We start from the raw sequence: 13,528 nt of genomic DNA on the forward strand, positions 1-13,528 counted from the left end.
TGCCTCTCTGCACTCACCCAATGAGCTTCAGCTAAAAAATGAGCTGTGCACAGGCACACAACCAGAGGGCCAGGTATGCACATGCACGCACATAGTCACACACACACAGAACTTCCTAGACGGAACTCTTCAAATCCAAATAGCTTCAGTAAACAAAAGTGAAAAGGAAGCCCATAGGCAGGTGCTTCCTTTGCATTGATAGGTCATCAATTCAAACTGGCATGTGTTGTCAGCGTAGAGGACCCTTGAAAAGACAAGAACAGGGATCTAACTGTACTAATTCTGTAAGAAAATCATTGAGATCAGCATATACCACCTCCTTATAAATCAGTGCTGGCACAGTTACCAGTTTGCATGCTGTTACGAGAACAGAGATGTAAAAGCTGTTATGCAGAGAGCCTGTCCACATCAGTAATCCTCTCGTTTGAGAAGGCACTTGTGCTCTGGTGGAAGGGCATCCCTGGCATCATCGCATACCCCTGTGTTGAATGGCTCTGTCCTTCAGTCCAGGAGAGTGCATCCCTTCAGTGCCAGGTGCGCTCTCAGACCAGACAAACTCATTATGCCACTTTTTCCAGCCAGTTGAAAAGGCAAAATGCTGAGCTAATATTTTGCTGCAGGCTAGGAAGTCCAGCTGGAATGATGTTTGCTAGCCTGCAGTTTCCTTGAAGTTGGGGCTAGAAGGGCATGGCCAAATAAGACGGTAGCTGCAGCATGTCTGAAGTCTCTTACTTGGGCCAGATGAGCTTTTCCCACATGTAAAGTCCTTCTGTCCTTTATTCATAGAGAAATTTCCCTTAACTAAAAACATGTATTGGACTCCAGAGTGAACAGGTTGCATGAGACATAAGGAAGAGGTGTAGCTGAAGGAAAGTAGCTGAAGACTCAGGAGACTTCACTGGACTTACATTTTTGAGGTTTTCCTATGCAAACACACAAAAAAATTGCAGCCTTTGGATTTATTCTCTTTTTCTAATGGAAGTTCATATTATGAGGTTCAAACTGGGAATCTTCCAGATTCATAAGCTTTGCTACCAGTCTGCTGCTACGCTTGTCGAAAGTGGCTTTACTGTCTAACTAAGGATATGTGTGTCCTGACAGACACGCTTTTATGAGATCTTTAGTTTTGTTGATCATACAACAAAAGCAGAAGATGATGTTTGTCATCTTGTTGCTGGAGCACAGAGACTTTACACAGATCCCATAATGACAGTGGAGGGCAGGCAGTGCCAACAATTTGAGAAAAGACTGGCAGGAAGCTTTGAGGAAGCCTCCCATGCTTTGATATATCAGAATGACTCTTTCTCTCTTCAATTTCTCTACAGGCAAGAAAAATTCCATTCTGCTGCATAAAGTCCAGCATGACCTCAATTCGGGTGTTTTCAACTACCAAGAGAATGAGATCATCCAGCAGATTGTGCAGCATGACAGAGAGATGGCGCACTGTGCTCACAATGTCCAGGCTGCCGCTGCCGCTGCTGCTGCTGCCGCATCCACACCCACCCCTGTCATCTGGACACCACTGATCCAGGCACCCCTGCAAGCTGCAGCAGCCACCACTTCTGTCGCTATAGCTCTGACCCACCACCCACGCCTCCCAACAGCCATCTTCCGTCCTCCAGTGTCTGTCTTGGGTTCCTTGGGACAGCAGTCCAACCAGACTCCAAGACAACTGAAAAGGCTTCAGTCTCTAATCCCGTCAACTGGCCCTTCTGCTCTTGGCTCTCCCTCCAGTACTCCATCCCAGCTGCATACACCAGGAGCAGAAACCCCTTCATCCTCTTCCTTCCACATCCAGCAGCTCGCAGGATTCTCAGCTGCCGCTGGCTTAGGCCAGTTCCAGGTGGGATCCCCTCCAGGTGGCTCAAGCCAGCCAGGTTTGAGTGGTGCATCCTCAGTGGGACTGAGCCAGTTCCAACATGCACCTTCTGGATCACCCTTAGGTACAGCTCAGCCCATGCAGCACCAGCAGCAGCAGCCAGCCCTTTCCAGCAGTGGGTTTGGGCACTTCCAGCAAGCTACAACTAGCTCCCCATCAACATCGCTCACTCAGCTTTCATCAAACTCAACCCCGAGTCTTCTCAACCAGTTCCAGCCCACCACAAGACCACTGCAGGGGGGACAGTTACAGCAGCTCTCGGGCAGTGGGACTTTGGCAGGAATGAATCACTTCCAACCCCCTCCTTCTTCCAGCTCTCCATCCTCCAGCCTAAGCCAGCTGGCACAGGCCTCTGGCGGGCCATCCTCAGGCCTGTGCCAAACACATCCAAGTGCATTAGGATCTTTAACTGGAACGATAGCCCAGCTCCACCAAGAACGGCCACGTTTTGCTTCCATGTCTCCACTACAACAGTCTGGCGTTGCCTCTCCCTGTTATACCCCTTCTGGCCTTAGTCCTCCCAGTCAGAGCCCAGTGGCAACAAGAACTTTTCAGTGTGGCCCTTCTGGGGCTTCAGGCTCTCATGGATCTCTGCTCCTGCCTCAAACCGCCAGCCCACCTCTGCAGATCCTACAGTCCAAGAGCACGCCACCTGTACCACCGGGACGTCTGAACCAGGACATCAAGTTGATTTCTGCTTCCCAGCCATCTTTGCCCCAAGAGCTGGCTCAGACGCTGAGTCAAAGTTCTCATTCCTCTAGAGAATCTGTTTCCAGCTTCTCTCCTTTTCCTGGTGGAGGGACTGGACTTCTTGGGAAGCCTTGTAGCTCAGTTCCTGGGCGTGTGACTTTACCACGTCAGATGTCCTCAGGTTCTTTACCACATCCACTGGTGTTTGGGGCCAGCGCTGCTTCTCTGACTGCTGGTGGGCGGAAAGAATCCATAGTGCTCACAGGGGATCTGGAACCTGTCAGATCCAAACTGCCCTCCAATTTGTGAGGACTCCATCTGAGAGCTGTTGTGTCAGCCGTGCAATTCAGTTGCTTATTAGACTTTCATGAATCATTTTTTCCTTTTCTTCCGCCCCCCTGCCCGACCTTTTTCCTTCATTTCTTTTGTTTAGGTTTAATTGTGATTAGAAACAAACAAAAAACAACACGAAAAACAACAAAAAAAGAAGATAACCAGGTATTCTTAGAGCTATAGATTTTTGGTCACTTGATTTTATAGAATATTTTAATACATGGAAAAAAAGGATATCAGCAAATTTAATCCAACGAGGTAACACACAGACAAGGCGTGTGCCTGAGCTGGAACATATGAATGATCAGCCATAGAAGCCACCAAAAAAGGTTTTCCTGTTGAGACAAAGATCTGAGGTTGACGTGGGCTGTAAAATGGAACATCAGGTCAGGCATGTAGATGGTGTTTTTAGAACAGCTGCAGCTGGTCTCAGCTTTGCACCAGCTGTGAATCTGGCCCACAGTACCTAGTTACGGGGGGATTTGGATAGCTCACTGTGTGCGTCAGAAAGTTTTACTTACTCCTAGGTTTTCTCCTGTGATCAGCAGTTTGCAGAGGAAGCAAGAGGAGGGGTGAGTTTCATTAATGCAGTCCCCTGTAGGGGTTTCAGAAGGGCCAAGTTTTTGTTTGAAATCCATCTGAAGAAGATGAAGGTGGCCAGGAGATGGGCGGGCCTGACTTCAGATGCTTGTCTCTTATTCCACTGATGCTCTAGTGGGAACAAGAAGCAATCCCTTGTAAGTCACAAGGAGGGAGTGAATATCCTCTCTATTTTTGTAGGCGTCGTGGATGTGGGTTGTGGGAGAAGTCCTGTCTCTCTGCCGGCACACCAGGCAGTTCACCCCAGCCAACAGAAGAGCCTAAGCTTCAACCTCTCCATGGACTGGAAAGCCTGTGTGCTGCCTTCCAGGTTGAGGAGTGCAAAGCAAGGGGAGGGATGGAGAAAGACACAGGAGTTTAACCTTCCCTTTCCCATTTTAATGTCTCAGTGTCCATGGGCTGACTGCTTTGAAGAGAATTGTGTAGAAAAAGATTGAAAAGTGGGGTGCAATCATCCCAGCCCTCTTCCTCCTTAGCCCAGGGGAGTTTGAGCTTTGGGGCACCAAGGGTAATACTGGTGCCCAGCCAAGAATCCTCCAGATTTGCAACTATATTTATACCATTAAACAAGATTAGACCAGAAATTTGGCCAGCCATGGTCCATGCTTCTCCTCTGATGGGGGAATTGAAATAATTTGCTTGATTTCACCAGCAATAACAGCCTGCACCTGATTGGCTTTGGTCTTGCCCTGCAGTTGCAGCATCACTGGACACATCTGGGGCCTGGCAGGCACCTTGAGCTGGATTTTTTGGGCTCCCCTGATTTAAGGCAAAGTGGGATGAAGATAGTAAGGGGCCATTGGGTGTACACCGCACTGAGAAGCTACAGCCTTTACCTCTAGAGCAAATGTCTCCTTTTACTTTGATCCTTTCTTCCTCTCATTTTTTTTCTTGGGCCAAGAGGTGTCTCCGGCCACCTCACTGTAAAGAGTCAGGTGCTCAACTTTTCTAACACTTGTTAGAAACACATGTCCAGCCTCCCTCTGTTTCCAGCTATCATGGGGTCCCTCCAGCCCTCAGAGGGAAAGCAGGACTTCATGCAGCAGTGCCAAAAAACTTACTATTATCACAGTAATGATACAGGTCCATGTAACTCCCTCTTTTACCTCCTTCCAACTCTCTCCCAAAACACTGGCTGACAGTTGTTTTTTATATCGGATTGTTTGCAAAACTCTTGACATGTGCCTGTATCTTGAATGTTGCTGCAAGCATTCCTGGGCACTCCTGCTTCAATGTGCTTTGGTGGCTCAGAATTCAGATGTAATCGGCTTTGGTCTTCCTTAAAGGGTCAGGGGAACTCTGTTTTTTCTACTAGCTACATACAACTATATATGTGTGAGTGTGTGTGGTGGGAGGGGTGCATGTGTGTGTGTGTGTGTGTGTGTGTAGATTTTATATATATATATACACACATGCTTTTATATATATAGTATAGTTATACACATATGTAGTCTATTTATGCACATGTGTGAGCATGCACACACACACACACACATATATTTACATATCTATCTATCCTAGTTTTAAAATACATGTCAGTTTTGACCCTCCTGTAGGACTGATTGGCAGGTGATAATTATAATATATAGATCCTGATTTTCCAAATATGTACAGGTTCATCTTGAAACAGAATCAGTTGATGGAATTGAAGCAGACTCACAGACCCTCTCATATTGTCATAGGTAGGTAGGAGGCAGTTCCTAGAAGGAAGACTCACAATATCCTTTTAAGTTTTATATTTGTTTAAGCAATCTTTTTTCCCTGTATGCTAGAGGGCCCCTAGAATGAGCATCTCAGGAGCCTGGGAGCTGTTTGGGTCTAGGGTATCTAATATAAGCAGGTGGGAAAGGTCTTCAGCCCAGCAATGCCAAGCTCTCATGGCTGTCCTGTGACTGCTGCATTGGTACTTGAATCTCAACAACCCCTGTGGACACTCAGACAAGCGGAGGTGCACAGAAACACCCTGAGGGCTGTCTCTGGTAGATGTGCATTCCATCCACCAGTCTGGTGAACATCCTTCTTCAGTTGGGTTCTTTGCTTTGTTTTTCATGGGGATATTGTTTGATTTTCCAGTTCTTAGCAGTGCAGTAGCCAATATTGAGTTATTCTGACTGGACCCCAGTCAACACTAGGCTTGTCTCAGTAGGTGGAACTATATTTATTATTACTGTTATTTTTTGGTTTATTTTGGGGGGAAGGGAGGGAAGAGTTCTAGGGGTGGGGTTTGCAATATAAAACACACAATAAAAACCTTAGTAAATAAAAATGTGAAAAAACCATCCCTCTGACTTGCTGTCTGCTTTAAGTGTTAACTTCAGGCAACATGACATGAGGTTTAAAGAAAAAAAAAACTTGGGTGGCATTTCAGTCTTCTCTCTCCTGTTGAGCAGGGAAGATGCAGGGGTTTGTCTCACTTCCTGTCCGTGTTCTCCTGATGTCTTTGGAGCTTTAGTAGTATGTTTACCTGCTGCCAGACCTCCGCCTCACACATGTAGAAAGTCTGTATTAAGCCATTGACAGTAAAAGTTTAAAACTTTTCTACACTTGAGTATTTAGCAATACAAAGGAGAAATCTGGTAGTTTTGCAAAGGCGTGTATGAAAGTCCTTCACGTTAATGGCAGACATGGAAACTGGCTGACTTTGTGATCCTCGGAGAAGAGCCTAAGGAGCCCTACCACGGGAAACAGTCATTAACAACTTGGGACAGGGACTATCGCAGAAAGCAGGAAAACACAGGAGAAAGGAAGCAGCTACTTCAAGGTCTCAGACTAAGATGGATGATGCCAAGGCCAGGACCTGATGTATTTTAGGAAGGTAAAACTAGCTTCAACTCTTAGCTTTCGTTTCATTCCTGTGATACCCTCTTTGAGTCTTTGTCCAAACCCACTCTAGGAAATATGCACAAAATTGATGTTTCAGGTCAGTAGCTCACATAGGAGCTGTATGGCCTTGTGCCCTTTCTTTGTAGCCAAGAAAATGTAGGGGAAAGCAGCCCAGCTGCTGGAGCGTGTCCTACAGTTTGTGGCAACAAGACGTAGCTGGATTCCATCCTCCCTGTGCCCTCTCCTCCATCCAGCTGGTGTTGAGAGTGCCTCACCTCTGCTTTGCTGATGGTCTCACATTCATTTTTCCTTCTCTGAAATCTCATTTTCTTTGTACCTTCTCATGCCATGGTTGCATTTAGCCCTTTGACATTTATCCCAGCCTCTGAAAGACTTGAATTTGCTAACATGACATAAGTGTGTCATTTCTGCTGAGATAAGAGCAAGGTCCAGAACCTTCTCTACCAGGTCTCCCAATGCTGAAGGTGGAAAAAAAGGAGCCCCAGGGCCATGAGTGAAATCAGTATTTTGCAGAGAAGGATGCACTGACACGCACTGACACATTTCCCCTGACACAGCACACCACAGGCTCGGTCCAAGCAGGACATTTCTTTTCTCTTGCCTCCTGCTTCTGATGGTTTAGGCTCCCTCCATCAATTCTCTGACCTGGTGTGGTTGTAAATGAGCAGAGCTGGTGAGGAAAGAGTAAACCAAATTTTTTAATTGGAAAATGCCATTCCCTTGAAACCAGATGGCTCTGCCATGGTGGGTCAGTTGTCCTGGAGTGTCAGTGAGGGAAGTTCAGGCAGTAAAATGTTTTGCCTTTCAGAATGAATGTTTTTATTTTACATGCCATTACTTTTACAGATGAAACTGGGATTGTGACTCAGTCCTGCCCAATCAAAAATTGCTTCTAAAATCACATTTCACAGAAGATTTTTGAACTTTCAAGGTTTTTATGCTGGAATAGAACAAAATCCAAGCTTTGAGCTCCTAGAACCCCCTTGTGAAACCTGCTTTTTGTTCTCCATGAACAGCTAGCAGGGATTCAAGACGCAGCCCCACTGCCATAAGTTGCAGAAGGATGGGCAGGACTCCATCAGGAGGATCTCATGCTTTTCCTGAGGGCAGAGGTCACAGTAACACAATAACCACAAGGCCCTCATGACAAGCATGATACCAGAGGAGTCAGGGATGCAGCTTAGGTAATGGAGTCTGATCCTTACCTCACCCAGAGCATTTCAACACGGCTGGTAGCCATGTCTCTGCTCTAGGCCACTGTGGATCAGGATGGCACAGACATGCTTTTCCCTGACCAAAGAAAACCCATGGCTCCACTCTCTGGAGAAACCAGAAGCCCCTTCAGCTGTAGGAAAGCACACTTGGAAGGGCTTGACTGGTTTAACGCATGTGCTGATGCCTCCTTATCTTATTGAAAAGACGTAAGACCACAGTGGGATTTCATGATACTTGCACACCGGCTGTCAGGAACAAACTGCTCGGATACCGGAGCCAAGTCACTCTCCTATCAACAGGTGGTATGTTTAACAGGAAACAGGTAGTTTCTCTACCTCCTATCACTCCTGCAGTGCCTTGTGAAGACCCAGCTTGTTGGTGTGGAAGCTCTGAGTGGGAAAAAGACAGGGATCACCAGCTCCTGTGATTTCTCCCTTTCCCCACTCACAGTTTGGCCAGTGCTGTTCATGGGACTTTCAGCCTTGTCTTGGGGAAACTCTCCCAGACTGGCTGCCCACCCCACTTCCCTCCCTCCTGGAGAAGAGCAAACAGTTTCTGGTTATGGTATAGAGGCAGAGGCTCCCAAGCTTACACCCCTTGCACCCTGTGAGAGATTTTGGGGTGTTGGGAGTTAACAGAACAGACCTATTCCTGGCAATGCTTTCCTGCAGACACTGGGATTGTCTGATCCCCTGCACCAGCCAGCCTTACACAGGAAGGAAAGCGATGCCAGAGCTACAGTGAAAAGCAGGCTGAGGCTCAGGCCATGGAAATGAGGTTTTTCTTCCTCTTTGCAAACTCACTTAGTTGTTTGGACCAGCAAGGTGATGAGGTTAATTGAGCACAAAATGTTGGAGCGCTGTGTGGACAGGCTGTCTGCCTGGCAGGGCCCTCAGCAGACCTCTTCACTCAGCATTGTACCCCAGTCACAACCAGTGTAAGAGAGACCCTGCAACATTTCTGGTGTGTCTCCAGGAAGCCTGGCACAGGGGATGGGGTTGTACATGCCCTGGTTCATTCCTTTTTGTATCTTCTCTGCAAATTCAGGGGTCTCATGGCGCTGGGCACAGGCTCACAGCACAGGTGAGCTCAGAGGAGGCAACAGCTACTCTACAAAGTACTCCACTGAATGTCCAAAAGGGATTTGCACCTTTCTTCTCCTTGCTTAAGGGAGACAGTAAGTTAGGAATCACCACGTAAAAGATATGAATACATCATAGTGTATATTTCATTTAAAATAAGTTAATGGCAGCTTTCACTAATTCACTCCACCCAGCTCCATGGGCCAAGGTTGTACCTGCCAGCTAAAGGCACTAGTGTGGCAGTGGGACATGAGCTGCTGTGTGAGCCAGACTCTGCATCCCTGTTATCTTGTGGAAGAGGATCACTATGGGATGTGGAAGGTAAGATCTGCACAAGGCAATGCCACCATTTGTGTGCAAACCACAGCATGTAAAAAGCAAATGAGAGTTACTCTAGGTCTGGCATGGCCTGTGCAGGGTCACCCACTGCTGCTCCTCCACCTGCAGGCAGAAGCAGGAGTAAATGGTGTTCAGGCAAAGAGGTGACATCTCACTGCTTACAGCCCTGTAGGACAGCAGAAGGCTTTTTCAACACCTTGTGGGTACCCTGCTGCCAAACCCGCAGCAGGTCACCTACGTGAGCTGCTCTACAACCACCTCTGGCCAGACTGCCCATTACATCACATGTCACTGCAGAGAACATGAGTGACTGAAGGGGCCCCAAAACCTCCCTGTGGGACTGGAGACATGGTGAGGGGGGAGGAAGGTGAGGGCACAGATAATAAGTTCATATTGTTCATATGTTCGTATTTTTCATATGTTCTGATGATGGGGTGCACAGAAATCCTTCCAGCCCAGCCCATGTCTGCCAGCAGGCCATGTGCCTCGCGGGGACAGCAGTACAGACCCCGGGGGAGGCACCAGGGTGGGAGCAAAGTCCTGCAGCTGAGAGAGCTGGAGCCCAGGGAGGGAAAGGAGAGGGGCCAGAGTTGGCTTCTCATCAGCCCTGACAGTGAGGTGCTGGGGAGCATGCTTGGGCTGAAAGGTTGACCAGGAGTTTCTGCTTCCCATAGGCAAGGGCAGTGTTACAGCTTCACCGCTACAGAACCAGAGACGGCAGCTGGTGGCACCAGCCTGGGCCCAGCACCTGATGAGGCAGGATCCTTCTCCTTGAAGGTAGTTCTCCCTGCCCAGCATTGGTGAGTGGCAGCCACCTCTCCAAGCCCCTGAGAGGTTCAGCTGGGGCATCAGTACCATGTGAGTCCCAGGAGAAGGGAGGAAAGAGGCCAGCTCATGCCAGGACTCTGAGAACCCTGTGCTGGTGCTCTGCTCCAGTACTGACACCCTCTGCCAGGCTGGTGGGGCAGTGCTGCAGAAGAGCTGGACTAGGGTGATGGCTGCAGGGATAAAAGCTCAGGATCTGGGATGTACTAGCACAAACAAGCAGTCCATTTTTGCTGGTGGCACTTTTTAACACCACAGACTCCCTCCCCATCCACCATTACTCCCTTGCAGCCAGTATCCTGCCTCCCCATCCCTGGCTGAGGTGACTGACGGGGATGGTCTGTGAGCAGGGAAGTGGGTGGTCATTTCCACTACTGAACTAAAGCTGGGCTAAATAATCCCCCTCAGTGGGGAAGAGAAGCAGGGCAGGGAAAGATGCTGTTTGGGTTTGCCCTCAGTAGTCGGATGTGGTTTTGCAGCTCTTTCATCAGCTGTGCAGTTCCTTGGTCACATTTCTCCCTTTCCCCACAGAGAGAAATGCCCAGTTTCTGATGGCAGGTTTTGTGTGTGCATGTGGCCCCCCAGCCAGGGTGAGACTGGCAGCCAGTTTGGTTTCTAAGCTCAAGCCTCTGCTGAGACATCTGCAGAAATTAAATGGAGCCGCTTAGGCACATTGTGAGCTATACTCCCCCGCTCCTTGCAGAGGCATAGGCTTGGCTGAACACTGCTTTTCTAGAACAAAGTGGAGAAGCTGGGACACGCCAAAGTCTGGCTCCAAGTCACAGCTGAGAACCACCTAATTTTTCAATGCAGACCATCAGTGCTGAAGTCTGAGGTCCCAGATGTTTTCCCTCTTTAAGGAGTTGGGCTGGGAGACCTCACCGGACATGCACAACCTTGTACATGAGCTGTGTGCTGTCGGTGCCACCCTCCCTGATGACCCTGTTAGCAACACCTCAGTGAATCTGTGGGGGAGCTGAGGGTCTGGCCTGCCCAGGGCTGTGCTGTGATCAGAGCCAGCACAGTGCTGGAATCTTTCCAATGTCCCTGGCCCTGGTCTGTCAGGCACTGTCCCTGTCCCTGCCTGTCTCTGCTCCCAGCAATCTGAGGGGACTGCTGTCCGGATTGGCAAGGTGTCTTCAAACAAATCCCCTCACTGCCTGCTTTCTCCCTGTTGATAAAAACGGGGTGAAATTTAACACGTGAGTATATGCACATCGGTTTTGTCACATCATTTGCAGAGGCCTCAGACATTTTGTCTCACTAATTACAGCAACCTGAGCCTGTTCCGAAGCCCCACTTTGACTTCAGGTTCTGATTTTTTAATGGAGGTGAATATGGTACCATCTACTATTGGTAAATTAAGGGAAGAAAATCCTAACTTGCTTCTGCCACTTACAGTTGCAGGAAAGTAGATTGATTTTCTTTTAAGCAGGCATTGCAAAACAGCTGCTTTTCAGCCTCCAGCTACCAGCTGACCCTAATCACAAGCAGTGACTGTTCTGCTCAAGTCCACCTTTTAGCAGACACCTGATTAGAAAAGACATTGACTGAAGCCTTTCAGAAGATGTAGATGCTCATTTGTTTTAACGGAGGAGAAACAAGAGCTTGGTAGGTTAAAATTGAGCTTGGTAGGTTAAAATCGGAGCTTTAGCCCAGCAAATGCCAGGCCCTTTGTAGGACTTCCTCTGAGTGACCTTTTGTTGGCACGGATGCTGCAGAACCCAGCTCTCTTGCCCGGGGGAAGGGGGCAGCCACCTCCTCCAGAAATGCCCCCACCAAGGCAGCCATGCTGTGTGTGCCCTGCCCTGTCAGCTGGGCAGGGAATGGGAGCTCCCTGAAGCTGTCCTGCAGTGCTAGGCAGGAAGGTGTTAACAGCATCTCCCAGTGCCACATGTCTAAATGCCTTCACCTCTCTGGGAAGCTGACATTCCTGACTGTGCTGCAAATTAGAGAGCTCTTCAGGGTCATTTTTCCCCTCTTCCCTTTTATTTTATGTTTTTATACACCCCCTTTCTTCAGATGTGATGGGAATGGCTGGGGCTCACCCACACACAGCTCACAGCAGCCTCTCTGGGGTCCACTTGTGCTTTCCCCCTCCAGCTCTGTCTGTGACAGCATGCAGGGCTAGTGGGGGTGGTCCATGGGAGGGCATGGCCAGCTGCCCTCCCCAGACCAGGTGCTGGCTTTCAGGTGTCCCGTCTACCCACACTGGCTGCCTGCTGTGGCCGAAGGATGCTGTCAGCTCTTGGCCTTGTGCATGCCCATCACTGTCAACTCCTCTCTGCAGAGGCTGAGTGCTGACATGCTCCTCTGCTGAGCTGTGTGGGCCACTACAGCCCCTGGGGTGGCTCACCAGAGAGTGGGGGAGCTGGAGATGGGAGCTGCTCTTTGCTGTTGCTGATGCTCCAGTTGGCCCAGCTGCCTCACCATCCTGGAAACAGCTGTCTAGGACAGAGGAGCTCACCCCTACTACCCAGCATGGGGTGGGGGGTACAGCACATCCTGCTGTTGCTGGAGCAAACCCACCAGAGTCAGAAGGGCCTAGCAGACTTGGGAGTGACTTCTTGCTTTTAGCAATGGAGGAAAGATGAAGGACAGGGCTTCAGTGCTGCTCCTTTATAAGCATTTCTACTTCCCTCCCTGGGATCAGCCTGAATGTGTAGCCAGGAGCACAGGACTCCCGGCCAGCCTGGGGAGGGAGGGTGTACTGTGTTGGAGGAAGGACATTGCTGACCAGCACGGCTGCACTGCCAGGCAGGAACACTGTCCCTGATAGATTATTAACCTTTCACTGGTGCCTCAGGCCCCTCTTGCAGCTCATGGTTTGTGGCAAAGATCATGTCTTTTTTACTTCATGTCACTGTAAGTCTTATGCTCCTGAAAAGGCTGTGGTGACTGAAGACATACATACTTGGCTTTAGAAAGATGCTTAACATGTAGCTTTTAATCAGCTCTACCATGAAGGCTTGAATGTGGCCCCAAGGGCCCCTGTAGGAGCTGCAGATACCCCGGGGATGAACAGGAAGACCTGGAGGCATTTGTGCATGGGCACAACATACACATTTTTTCCTCCCTGCCTCCAGCAAAATGGTCTCTAGAATCACAGGGTTTTGTTCAAGTAGTATGAAAACAGGCAGACACTAATCTTGGAGACTCAGGAATATCCTCCAAGAGCCCATGAATCACAGGCACTGGGGACTCAGCATCCAGCTCTAGTTTGTCATGATGCTGTTGTTTTCGTGCTGGATTTGACTAGATCTCAATGGCTCATAGTATGTCTCACACAGCACCTAAAGCAGCCCTGGCTGGAAAAGGCTGTAGACCGGCCAGCTTGGCCTGCAAAACAAAGCCCAAACAGGTGGCCAGAACAAGCCCACAGCGAGGAGCAGCAGTTCAGTTGGGTACTCAGACTAATGCCCTACAGCTGGGAGGGGGCCCTGGCCCTGGGGTTGGAGATGAGACACACCTGAGGGGGGGGGGGGGGAGAGGCAGGTTCCACACGGTCCCAGGCTCACTCACAGTGAGCTTTTCCAGGTCTAGGTAAGAGGGGTGGTGGGGATTTTGGGGTGGTTTGCTGTCTGTGAGCTCATATTTTGTGGGATGCTGGTGGTCCTCCTAATTTCCTGGTTTCTGGGAGCAACTGCTGGGGAAAGGTTGGCTCTGAGTCTGCACTGGGGACCCTGGCTGTGACTGCCCTTTGCTTAGAGGTGGGCCTGGC

At 49.2% G+C, this 13,528-nt stretch overlaps 1 protein-coding gene across 2 annotated transcripts in view; it reads left to right on the forward strand.

The window, feature by feature from the left end:
* HCN4 (hyperpolarization activated cyclic nucleotide gated potassium channel 4) overlaps positions 1–7,855 on the forward strand; it is a 119,381-nt gene extending 111,526 nt beyond the window's left edge. The window contains exons 8-10 of one of the 2 annotated variants that reach the window (XR_013929771.1): positions 1,326–3,067; positions 3,430–3,474; positions 3,683–7,855. Coding sequence is in view for 1 of the 2 variants with exons in the window: in XM_080397341.1 (XP_080253467.1) it covers positions 1,326–2,878 (1,553 nt within the window). In the remaining variant the exon portion in view is untranslated. Of the gene's footprint in view, positions 1–1,325 lie in introns of both variants that reach the window. The other variant, XM_080397341.1, reaches the window with a different exon arrangement.
* Positions 7,856–13,528: the final 5,673 nt, after the last annotated feature.

The sequence above is a fragment of the Falco punctatus genome (genome assembly GCF_963210335.1).
Source record: "Falco punctatus genome assembly, chromosome: 7".
NCBI lineage: Eukaryota > Metazoa > Chordata > Aves > Falconiformes > Falconidae > Falco > Falco punctatus.